General features: G+C 39.5%; 2 protein-coding genes across 9 annotated transcripts in view; one reads left to right on the top strand and one right to left on the bottom strand.

Moving 5' to 3' along the window:
- Positions 1-9,097, bottom strand: part of MRRF (mitochondrial ribosome recycling factor) — a 52,664-nt gene extending 43,567 nt beyond the window's left edge. The window contains exons 1-3 of one of the 7 annotated variants that reach the window (XM_011361010.2): positions 8,970-9,097; positions 3,531-3,742; positions 440-595 (exon numbers count right to left, since the gene is read on the bottom strand). In XM_011361010.2, coding sequence (XP_011359312.1) covers positions 440-595; positions 3,531-3,714 — 340 coding nt within the window. In that variant the 5' untranslated portion in view covers positions 3,715-3,742; positions 8,970-9,097. Of the gene's footprint in view, positions 1-439; positions 596-3,526; positions 3,743-8,660; positions 8,842-8,943 lie in introns of those variants that run through there. The other 6 variants (XM_011361011.2, XM_011361009.2, XM_023531117.1 and 3 more) reach the window with 6 other exon arrangements.
- The window catches only part of RBM18 (RNA binding motif protein 18), a 21,227-nt gene continuing 18,653 nt past the window's right edge, over positions 9,055-11,628 (top strand). The window contains exons 1-2 of one of the 2 annotated variants that reach the window (XM_011361014.2): positions 9,055-9,187; positions 11,423-11,530. The gene's annotated coding sequence lies outside the window, so the exon portion shown is untranslated. The remainder of the gene's footprint in view (positions 9,188-11,422; positions 11,531-11,628) is intronic. The other variant, XM_011361015.2, reaches the window with a different exon arrangement.

Genomic DNA, 11,628 nt, shown 5'->3' with positions numbered 1-11,628 from the left:
AGACCAAAGTTGTCAGTTACTGTGAGACTAATCATCTAGCAGTATATCTAGTATTTATCATAGTCATTAAAAAAACTCCTATTATTGAGAGTATAATTCTATGAGAGCAAAGACCATGCCTGTTTTTGTTCACCACTGTGTACCTGCACAATGCTTGGTTCAGAGTAGACAAATATTTGCTGAATGGACAAATAAATGTAGTGTTGACTATGTGCCAGTTACTGTGCTAGAATCATTACACATGTTATCTCACTTATTTTAATAACCACTCCGAAGCTATAAGGTAGGGATTAGGCAAGGAAACTGAGGACCAGAAAAGTACAGTAACCGCCCACAGTCACCAGTTAATATGTATCAACACTGGGATTAAAACTCAGATCTATCAAAGCCATGATCTTTCCACCATGCCCTTCTCTAAAATATCAGTGCAGTCACTAACCTGGTGAGGTCCTTATATTGACAGTCTTATTGAAATTATCCTTGAGTGCTTCCATCACAGACTTCATTTCTTCTTCCACCTCTTCCAAGCTGATTATGTCTTCAACCAAGGCAGTGTTAAGATTCACTCTGGTTTGGGGCTGTCCTTTCCCTTTGGCTAGGAAGTAAACATTCAATGACTAACAGAACAGCAGCATAAACGGAGACAGTAAACAACCTAGAGAAGAAGAGCCTCTTATGTGTAGTGCAAAACACCAAGTGCTGGAAAATTATAGAACATTATCATTGCCTTAAAAAAAAGGCCTACATTTACTGAGTACTAAGTACCCAGCACTGTGCTAAACACTTTCTCAGGTACTAGTGAAGGCATAAACTTTATCATGAGACACCCCAGATGACAATCCTGGCTATGATGCAAACTAGCTTTATGATCTTGGGCAAATAAGTCTACTTTTCACGTTCCTTACCTGTAAAACAGGGATAACATCTATATTGCTAGGTTGCTACAAGAATACAAATCGAATAATTCAAATACCTAAAAGAGCACTATCTACATGGCAGGCACTCCATAAGTGAATTAATTCCTTATTTTGCAGAAAAATAAACACGAGATAAAGGTAAAATGACTTGCCCAATGTCACAAAGTCATGAAATAGTAAAGCCAGGATTTGGTCCCAGATCTGCCTAATTTTAAACCCATGAACATTCCATTAGACTATCTCCATAAAATCTAATTGGAGATGAAGGAAATATATTAATTCATTTTAAAATGAATACTAAGATAAGGATATACAAAGTATCTGATGGCTAGTACAGGCAAACAGAACAACAGCAATTCAGAAACATTAAATGCCACTAGTGGTACTGACAACAGCTTATATTTTAGAAAGTCAACAGCATTGGGAGCTGAATAAAATTATATTTTATGTCTAAACCACCATGATGACTTTTCATATATATCTGTAATATGTATATACACAGATCACTCCAGTGACTAATACAAATATTCTTGCATTTCTTTATGGAATGTGGGGGAAGGAGAAAAAAAATAAAAACATTTAAGTAATACTATCCTATAGTTGTTTACTTATTAAATGTTCAACAAATATTTATTGGGACTCATTTACAACAAAGTTTATTAAACATCAATAGTGAGCTAGATCCTGTGAGATTTGTATAGCATGTTATAATCTGCAATGCAATTTCAAGTATATTCTTCTATGAGATATTCAAAGCAGCTGAGGAAGGAAGAACAGAGATTATCAGTGTCCACTCTGTACAAATGAGAAATTTAAGACACAAGCCACTTAAACGTTTTTCCCCAAAGTAACCAACAGAGTGATTTTGTTAAACATTTATTTGCTGTCACCATATGCTTGAAATCTCATTGCTCTAAAGTTAGGCTAAAGGCTTAAAATTTTCAGAACCAATGAAAGATATAAATCTTCAGATTCAGAAACACAAGTTCCAAACAGGATAATAAAAGTAAATTCATACCCGGACATCTTGAGAATGCAGAAAATAGCTGACCAGAACAGACATATTATCCATAAAAGATCAAACTTTAGAATAATAGCATACTCTCTAAGAGCAACAATAAAAGCCAGAAACAATGGAAATAATTTTTTCAGCTTTATTTTTAAACCAAGTATGCATGTTAAAAATTTTCAGGTAAGGAATCTGATGCAAAAGACACCATAAAGTAAAAACCATAGTAGATACTTGCAACACATACAAGCAACAAAGGATTAACACTCCTAATATAAAAAGAATCCAATAAAACTAAAAGAAAAAGTCAAACCCACGTTTTAAAGAGGCAATCAAACGAGACAAAAACTAAACAGCCAAGTAAATATGAGAAGATGCTGCTCACATGCTGCGGCTAATGTCGCGTAACCGGAGGACTGCAATGCCGTGGGCATCGGGAGCCCCCAGTTTCCACCTCTGCCACTAACTAGATATGACTGTGGGCAAATGTCTGACACAGGGACCCCAGTTTCCTCATTTGCAAAATGGTGAGATCTGTGTTTCACTGGATACTTATAAGAATTTCTTCACTGGGCAATTATAAATTCCTTCGATGGATAATTATAAGGATTAAATTATGAAATGTACATGAATTTAAGAAAACGTAATACAATATACAGACCAAAAGTTATCACTATTGTCACTGTTAACAAAATATAAGTCTTCTAAGCATTAATGCTCTTTCGGCAACTTGTTAATTTTCCTATTAACAGAAAAGGGAAGGTCTGCATGAAACGATAAAAGGAAAGTCAATAGAAAAAATATTCAGCAGCCTATTTCTAGCACCATCTTTGAGAATGGACTCCCTGACCCACCATTGCAAATAGCAGGTCAGCTTGACAACTTTCTGTTACTCATTCATGCAACAAAATTTTTTGATACATACTATGTGTCAGGCCCTGTTAGGTGCTAAATAAGAAAAACACAGACCCTGTCCTTACTGGGTCTGGCATGGAAGACATATAACAAACAATAATCAAACCTACAATTAATTAACTAATTAATGAGTGCTGTGTTAAGTACATCAAAGGTAAAATAACAGTGTGCACGAGTGCATGTAACTAGGGACCTGACCCAGTCTCCGAGGTCAGGGAAAGCTTCCCTGAGAAGCGACATTTAAGCTGAGACCTGGGGTATATCAAAGTCTCATTCTTGGATGACACAAACCATTAAGATCATCCATCTAAATCCATGGCTCTAATACCCCTTACCCAACAACCTTCTGGTTTTAATTTTACTTCCAACACAGATCTTCCTATAAAGAGAAAATATGTTGATCCCTGCCTCAAGCTTTCTGGTTTACTTGGCACTTATATCTCTAATTCTAAATCTAAAAGAAAGAAATTAGGCTTTTTCTGAAGCGTGGTAACATATGAGGCAGCATGGTAATGAGAAAACAGACCCCAGGTTCTCTGTCGCTGTGACTGTTTAAGCTAGTCAATTGTACTTGACACCATGTCCTCATGTGGCAAGGAGAGAAATTCAGTATACCTCTGAGATCCTTCCAGCTATGATAATTCAAGGGCTAAATATAAGAAAGGGGTGAAGAGGTCACACATACCTACCTTTGGCTTTCTTGGTAGCAAAAAGACGGGTTGGTACAGCTGGAGAGGCCATGTATTGCCCATGGTTATTTTGTCTTCCATTCACTGCCTTCAGCGTAATTTCTGAAACAGGTCTGGTGAAGGCTGCAAGGGAGCTGCAAAAGGCAGGGTGGACCAATCGGAAGCACTTCAAACCCAAGGCCATGACTGAAGACAATCCTTGTGAACATCTACTAAAAAGAGTAAGACAAAAAGTAGATCTAAGTAAAACAGACTCCATTACAACTTCAGAAAATAGTGTGTACTAATTATCAAACAATTCCTAGAAACTACGCTATGTGCCATCCAATCTAAAAACATTGTCTCTAATTCTCCCAACAGCTGTACAAGGAAATACAATTAGCCACATTTTACAGGACAAAGAAACTGAAGCTTGCAGAGATTTAAGTAACTGGCCCACTGCCTGTGTCTGTAGGATTCCCAATCGCCATGCTCTTTCCACTGCACCAAATGCCTCTTAATACATAAGGAACATAGAGTTAAGCAAATGTGCAGCAGCCTAAATCTCTAGTGATGCTAATTAAATCCTTATAGGAGATAAGGAACAAAATCTTGATAAAGTTATGTCGCAAACAGGGAGGGCAGAGCACTGGAAGAGGACTTTAAATAAGAAAAACATTTCAACAGGCATAAAATGACTGGAAAATTCACATAACAGCACTTAATTAAAAATTTCTTTGGTTCCTTATGCACTGATTACCAATTATAATGCACTTTAATATGAGTCTGAAGCATGGCTGAGGTTTGAGGTCTTCTGTGTTACAGGACTGAAGTTCTGGAAAATGCCCCACTTCTCTGTGTTAACACAAGTTACAACTTCTGAGGTCTTTGACTGTGGAAAGATACTTGAGCCTACAGCTACCTCTGAGAGAACACAGTGTTAGCTGAGTGACCAATGTAGCTCCTGCTAGGCATCTGGCTATTACTTAGCTAAAAATTAAGAACGATTAGCCTCAAATACCTGGAAGCTACTATCTTTGAAAATTAGTTGCCTACCTCATTTAAAAAAAATCCCATCCTAAAATTTTGATGCAGTCTAACGGACTGAGTAAGAGCATGCTCTCTGTAGCCAGGAAGGCTTGGAATCCAGTTGGCTCTACCACCGACTAAATGCCCCTGAACATTTCTGCACCTTAATTTCCTCAAATGTCAAATGGAGATAATTATAGTTATTCCTTAGGGTTGGGAAGAAGAAATGAGTTTATGCAGGTAAAACACGTGGCACAGTGGCTAGCAGCCACAGCTCCCAAAAAAGTTATCTATTGATAGCTTTGACACCTTTCCTTCCAAAGACTTCCATGACAGGGTAAGACATAATAAATTTTGCATATCATTGCTGATGTATAGGTAGCCTAGAGTCAGTCAGATCTGGACGTAAACATCAATGTTGGGCAATTCACTCCACCTTTCTGGGCATTACTTTCCTCATCTGCAAAATGAGAAAGATAATCCCAATCTTAAAACGAGATAGTGAATACACGTAAAACAACTAGTACAGTGCTCAGAACATAGCACCTGCTTAATAAAAGCTATCACTATCATTCTTTTAAAAGAAAAGCAAATGAGTAGGACAAAGGCAAATTTCTCCTGATGTGATTTTTAATAGCAAGGGACGCTAGGAGTCAGTGATTAGAGTATGAAAGTAAAAATAGATTTGGATTAAAAAAACGAAGGAATATTATCAATAGCTACAATTAATTTAGGTCAGACCTGAGCTGCTTGCTTTACCCATATTATTTAATCCTCTTAATAATGTCACAATACAGTATAATAATTATCTCCATTTACAGATGTAGAAACTGAGGCCCTAAGAGACTATCACTGTCCAAGGGCATGGAGCTATTAGCTTGGCCCTATTTCAGCAAAACTGTTCACAAAAGTTTGGCTCTAAGTGGGGTTTCTATATCTAGATTTTCACCTAATATAGCCAATGCCTAACCCACACTTATATCCAAATATGGCTGTGTAATAATGTGTAGTTTTTGTTTTTTTAATCTACGGGGTCTCAATCTGGCTACTCCATTTAAGACAGGTTTCCTGGTGTTCCTGTTGCTGGTCATAATATCAATCCACAAAGCAACAGGAAATCAAAATGGGTTAGAAATAAACAACCTTTGACAGAAAATGCAGCACCCAAAAGCAGACCCAGTACACGTGAACCGGAAGCCAACTCTATAAATAAACCACATTGCTGAAATGCTTAAGGCATAGATTTTAATTGCACAGAAGTCAGGAAATTTCAAAGTGGAAGTTCAATAAAGGCAGTCTCTTGGATCCCTTTATATTAAGGACATGCATATTAACACTCAGTTTAGCACAGAAGAGTCGAGGAAAGGAACTATTAGGGGAGCCCAAGTATTATCCAACAAAATTAACCTATACTCAGAAAAAACATGGCAGAAAGTATGTGGGCTTTGCATATAGTCTTGAATTGGAATCTGGGTTCCCCAACTTACTAGCTGTGTAACCTTGCATAGATCATTTAGCCTCCCTGAGCTACATTTTCCACCCCACACCACATCTTTCTCATGGTGATACTGAGCCTTAAAAAAAATAACTGAAACAGTAATAATGAAATAATAGCTAATACTTATATAGTGATAATTATGTGCCAGAAGCAATTCTAAGTGCTGTACTGTATACATTAACTTATCTGAGCCTCAATGATAACCCTTTGAGATAAATACTATTATTATACCCATTTTATGTATGAAAAATCAGAAACACGGATAAATAATTTGCCCAAGATTTTATTTCGGGCACTCTAGCTCCAAAGTCTGTGCTCTTAACCACTATACTGTATATACTGTATACACTGAAACACTCAGCACAATTATTGGCATTATTATTCAAAACTGTTATTTTTAAAAAATAATTATTTTAATTAGTTTCAAGTACATTGGTTAGACCTCTATATAGTTCATAAAACGATCCCCTAATTGCTCCCTCCCCGCCAGCCCTCCACCTAGCCAACATATTGCTAACTGCATTCCCTCTGCCGTGCTCCCTATCCCTATGACCATCTATCAACTACTAATTTGTACTTCTTTAACCCTTCACCCCATTCTCCCAGCACATTTTTTCCAAAGTTGAAGTTCTCAAACCTTGGATCTTCCTGTTTTTCATAGAAGGTGCATTTTAATTTTGGAAGGAACTAGATGAGGAACACAAAGTCCTGGCTTATCCATTGTCCCAGCAACCTCTGCCAATCCAGTTGTATATTGCTCATAATATGTACATTTCTATAAATGTAGGTGTGGACACATGCAGGCCCTTGTTATATATAAAACACTTTCATATTGTGGACATTTTTGAAGAAGTGATTCTAACTGAAAGAACCTCACAGGGTGATCTGACCATAAATTCCTAACTGGGCAAGTCATGTGTGTAGTCACACCCAAGGCATATAACTTCTTTAGTAAAAGTTTTATCTTTGCCTTAAGCAAGCTCTGTCCATTGCTTCTGTGCATCTAGGTTAACACATCTTTAAAATGCCTCTTTTTCAAAATAACCACCCTCAAAAGAGCACATCATCTTTACTATCCTGTAATCCAATCGCTGCTTTGCTTTCTCCCACTCATGTATTCTTATGTTGCCTCCTTAATTCCAAATGCATAAAAGCTGCTGCAATCTACCATTCTTCAGAGCATTTGAGACCCTGCTTCTCAGCAACTATTGTTATGTCAGTCTTGGTGCAAATAAATTCTGATAAAAATTCTCTACAGGTTTGGCCATTTCTTACATCAACAACATGTATTTACCTGATTCCTACAAAAACCAGAGTCATGATTACCACCAACGTTTTACAAATAAGCAAACCGATCTTTCATTTCTTTGAATACTCCTGCTCCAGGGTCTTCTTCAAACACACTGTTGAATCTGCTTGGAATGATCTTCTCTCACCTCTTTAATGAACTATCTTCCATTTTTCTTTCAGATCTCAGCTTAAGTATCACTTCTTCAAAGGACTGCCTTCCTTGGCCATCTCCTCCAGCCTAAGTCAAATGTCCTGCAACCCAACTTCAGAACACTCTATACTTTTTTTTATAGCACTTACTTTAATAATATCAGTTAATACTTATGTAGTTAGTGGATTACTAATTCTCTCCATGAAACTATAAGCACTACAAGGACCGGTCTATGGTTGTCTTGCTCACTGCTGTATCCCCAGTGCCTAGCACACTCCCTTAAGACAGAAGACACTGAATAAATGTGATGGATACAGGAAAGTCTAGAAAGATTAACCCTTTGCCCAAGGTCACAATGCTGGCACCAGAATTGGAATCTAAATCTAAGAAAGTAGGTCCCGAGCTCTCCTTCCCAACACTGCTTCAATTATCTGTTGGTTTACCAAATTTTCACTTAGTGATAACAGGTCATTCTTCTAGAAATTCAGTGCCATGTAAACGTATTTATAGAATCTGACTATACACACATTTTCCCGGCACAGCCAAAGGAAGGATGAGACACTTTAACAAGTGGAGAAAGGGCCTTTGCCTAAGAGCCAGTTCTGGATTCTAATATCCCTATCTCATCATTCCCAGCCAACCACCCTCTTTAGATTCCTAACCATCCTGCATCCAAAAAGCATTTGTGACTTGTGACTTGTATCATCATTTCTCCTACCTAGGTTTTGTTTCCTCAACTATAAAATGAAGGTTCAGACCAGGTTTTCGTTCTTTCCAACTATAAAACTCTCCAAGATTCTGAGAAATGCAGTAGAGTGTGGTGACAGGAAAAGGCACCAAACTTGGAGAGGACGAGAAAGTGTCTTAGTTCCAACACTACCTAGATATGTGGACCTTAAGTAGGTCAAACTCTCTGGACCGCAATCTCAACTGTAAAATGTGGATGACAACATCATTTGTTAGGATTACCAGAACGATCAAATGAGATGACGGATGCAGAAGCACTCTGTAAAGAGAGAAGGGCTATGGAGATGACAACTGTTTCGCCATAGGACGGCAGCGAGTAACTGTTAAAAGTTGAGGCTTTGGAAGTTAAGCTCCATTAACTAGTAGGCACGTGACTCTAGTAAAGTTATTTCTCTGAGCTTACGTTTCTTCGTTACGGGGGGATAACAATACCTACCTTCATGAGATTGTTCTGAAAATTAATATTCCTGCCAAGTACTGGGCTCTAAATAGTTGCTTCAATTTAGTAAGCGACCCGCCCTCCCATCCTGTAAGTTCCTAGCATAGGAGACGAGCCCCGCCCCCAAGCCTTGAGACCCGCTGATGCGACAGGTTCCGCCTCCAGCCTTAAAGGTCAAGCCGGAGTCGGAAGGAACTTGTCAGGGAGCCACGGTCAGGCCCCCTAACGTCCCTCAGGACTCCCAGATTAGAAGTCTCCAGCACCAGGATAGCGCGCGCGCCTCAAGGCCATGCGGAGGGCACTCACCAGCTATTGCCCAGGATATTAAGGCTCGTGCGAGCCCGGCGACGGCGGCGGCGCTGACGTCGTGACGTCACGGGGCGGTGCGGCGGCGCAGGCGTAGTACGTCACCGGCGGCCTGGCAGCCGGCAGCGTTGAGACCGACGCGTCTAGACGCGGTTCGGCCGCGGAGACGGTACTTGCTTTGGGGGCATGAGCCGAGGGGAAGACGCCGAGGCCACAAGGTGAGTCTGTGCTCCTGCATCACAGCGTCGGCCCCGCAAGGGGCTCCGAGGGGAGGCTGCCCTAAGAGACGGCTTCTCAGGCCCCGCCCCGGATTGTCCCGCCGCTGGCCCGGAAATAACAATCCGAGTAGTGACCCATCGTATCTGGAAATTCTCGGCCTGGATCGGGAAACTGGGGTTCCAGGCTTGACTCCGCCGTTATTGGTAGCTTTTAGGAACAAGTGCCTTTGCTTCTTTGCATTTCCGTTTCCCCAAATTGACTACTCCTAGCTTCCAGAGTAGTTGCAGCTCAGATGGGAGGATAGATGAAAAAGCATTTTTGTGAAAACTCGGTTAACAATCTCAGGAGCTTTCGTCATTGCATACCCAAAGGATTTTGAGTCACATGCCATCTTGATTTCTTATTACACTTTACCATTCCTTAAAAAGTGCTGTGCAGATATTGTCTTATTGAAGCCTTATAAGACTCATGAGATAGTGTAATTGTGTCCATTCTAGGAAGAAAGAAGAAACTGAGTCTCCGAATAGAGGAATGGCTTGCTTCATTCATTCGTTCAGTAAATACTGAGCACCAGCCATGGGCCAAGCAGTGTAGAACCATGATCAAAATAGGCAGTGCCCATTCCCTTAGTAGCTTACATTCAAGTGAGGGAAACAGAAGATAAAACAAAGTAACACAATGAATTAGTATTATATAGAAAGAAAAAGGTGGCTGTGGTGGAGACAGGGAGCTCTGCTCTATCAGGGAAAGCTTTTCTGAAGAGAAGAACCTAAAGTTACACAACTGGGTACAGAAGCCAGGATTTGAATGCATTTCTTTTGGCCACATTTTCTGTTCTCTTCCCACTAAAAAATGGTATCCTTCTGTGATACTAAGTAGCTATTGATATTACTTCCATTTTTAGACATGAGAAAATCAGAAGGGCAATCATTCAAGTCTCATCTCAAATGTCATCTCTTTTAGAGGCCTTTCCACTAATTCTAAAGTAGTCCAACCCCAGACTCCATATCAATTCTCCTTGCATAATTATGTTTGCAACACTTATCACAGATTACATCTCGTTTATTTATTTTGGTTTAGTTTTGTTCTGTTCCTCTTCCAAATATAGGCACCCTGAGAGCAGAGACCTTGCTTGTTCCCTGCTCTGTCTCCAGAACGTGGACAATACTTAGAAAAGTAGAATCTCAATAATTTGTTTTTAAGTGAATCATCTGTAAGAAAGTAAAAGTAAAGCAGGGAGAAAACAAAAGGTTTCTCCTTCCCTGTCTTACTCCTGGGAATCTATTTATGTCGTTTTCACCTTTCTTGAAGGAGCTAAAAGCAAGAGCTATGGCTTATTCATTTCTCTGTTTTCAGCAGGTAGGCCAGGGTTTAGCAGTTGGTCGTTGCTTGTCACACATTAGTGAACAGATTGAACATGTGGGAAAAGAAGAATACTCTCATGTGTGGGGGTAGATAAACATGTTCAACACTTACCTAGGGACTACTGTGTGCTAGACTGCAAGTTGTGCTGAAATAAGAGGTATTGTCAGGTTTCAGTGTATGTCAGCTGCTGTTATTAATTAAGACAGTTTCTGCAGCACTGACCTCCAAGGCACTTCTGGGTATAGGACGCATGTTTTCTCTAGCAGGGAGTTCTGAAGTCCGGCACAGTCTGCCAACCTCCTAGCCCCCCTTTTCTTTTTCTCTACCACATTAAACATTTACTAGAGCTTTATTTTGCATCTGTCATCTCTTTCGTGGTCATCTCAGCAACGTGAAGATTTAAGCAAGACAAGATTTATTACGTAGAGATGAGGACACAAGCTTAGAGACAAGTGGCTTCCAGGGGAAATGCTAAAATTTCAAACCAGGTCTTCTCACACCCAGGTTTTTGCTCTGTCCACTACTGTCTCCATCATAAGCCTCATCCTTGTTTTTTGGCTGTGAAATGAGACATTTCAGAAACTGAGCCTAGTAATCATTTAAGCTAATGTTAATTGAATGCTTCTTAGGTGCCATGTATTGTTTGAGTGCTTTAGGTGTATGAACTCAGTGAATCTGCACAACTCTTATGAGGTGTTCCCATTTACAGATGAGGAAACTGAGGCACAGAGTGGTTAAGTAATTTTCCTTAGGTTACAGAGCTAGTAAATGGTGGAAATGGAATAACTAAGAAGGAAGTTAGTCTCTTCCAGTTTCTCTCCAAATATTAAATATGATAATAACTAATATTTATTAATTACTGTTGTCAGGTGCAGTGTTTAGTGTTTTTTTCATGCACTATCTTCACATGGCCCTGTAAGACAAGGACTGTTATTTCTGTTTATATATATGAAGAAACGGAGACCTAGACTGTTCAGGTAATATACCAAGTCATACAACCTACTTTCCACCCCAGTTCTAACTCCAAAATCTATGGCCTTAAGTCTCTTTCATAAGAAAGAGATGTACTGCTTCC

This window comes from Pteropus vampyrus, unplaced genomic scaffold, assembly GCF_000151845.1.
Source record: "Pteropus vampyrus isolate Shadow unplaced genomic scaffold, Pvam_2.0 Scaffold61, whole genome shotgun sequence".
Classification (NCBI taxonomy): Eukaryota; Metazoa; Chordata; class Mammalia; order Chiroptera; family Pteropodidae; genus Pteropus; species Pteropus vampyrus.
The sequence above is the reverse complement of the archived record's forward strand: the minus strand, read 5'-3'. Positions and strand labels throughout refer to the sequence as shown.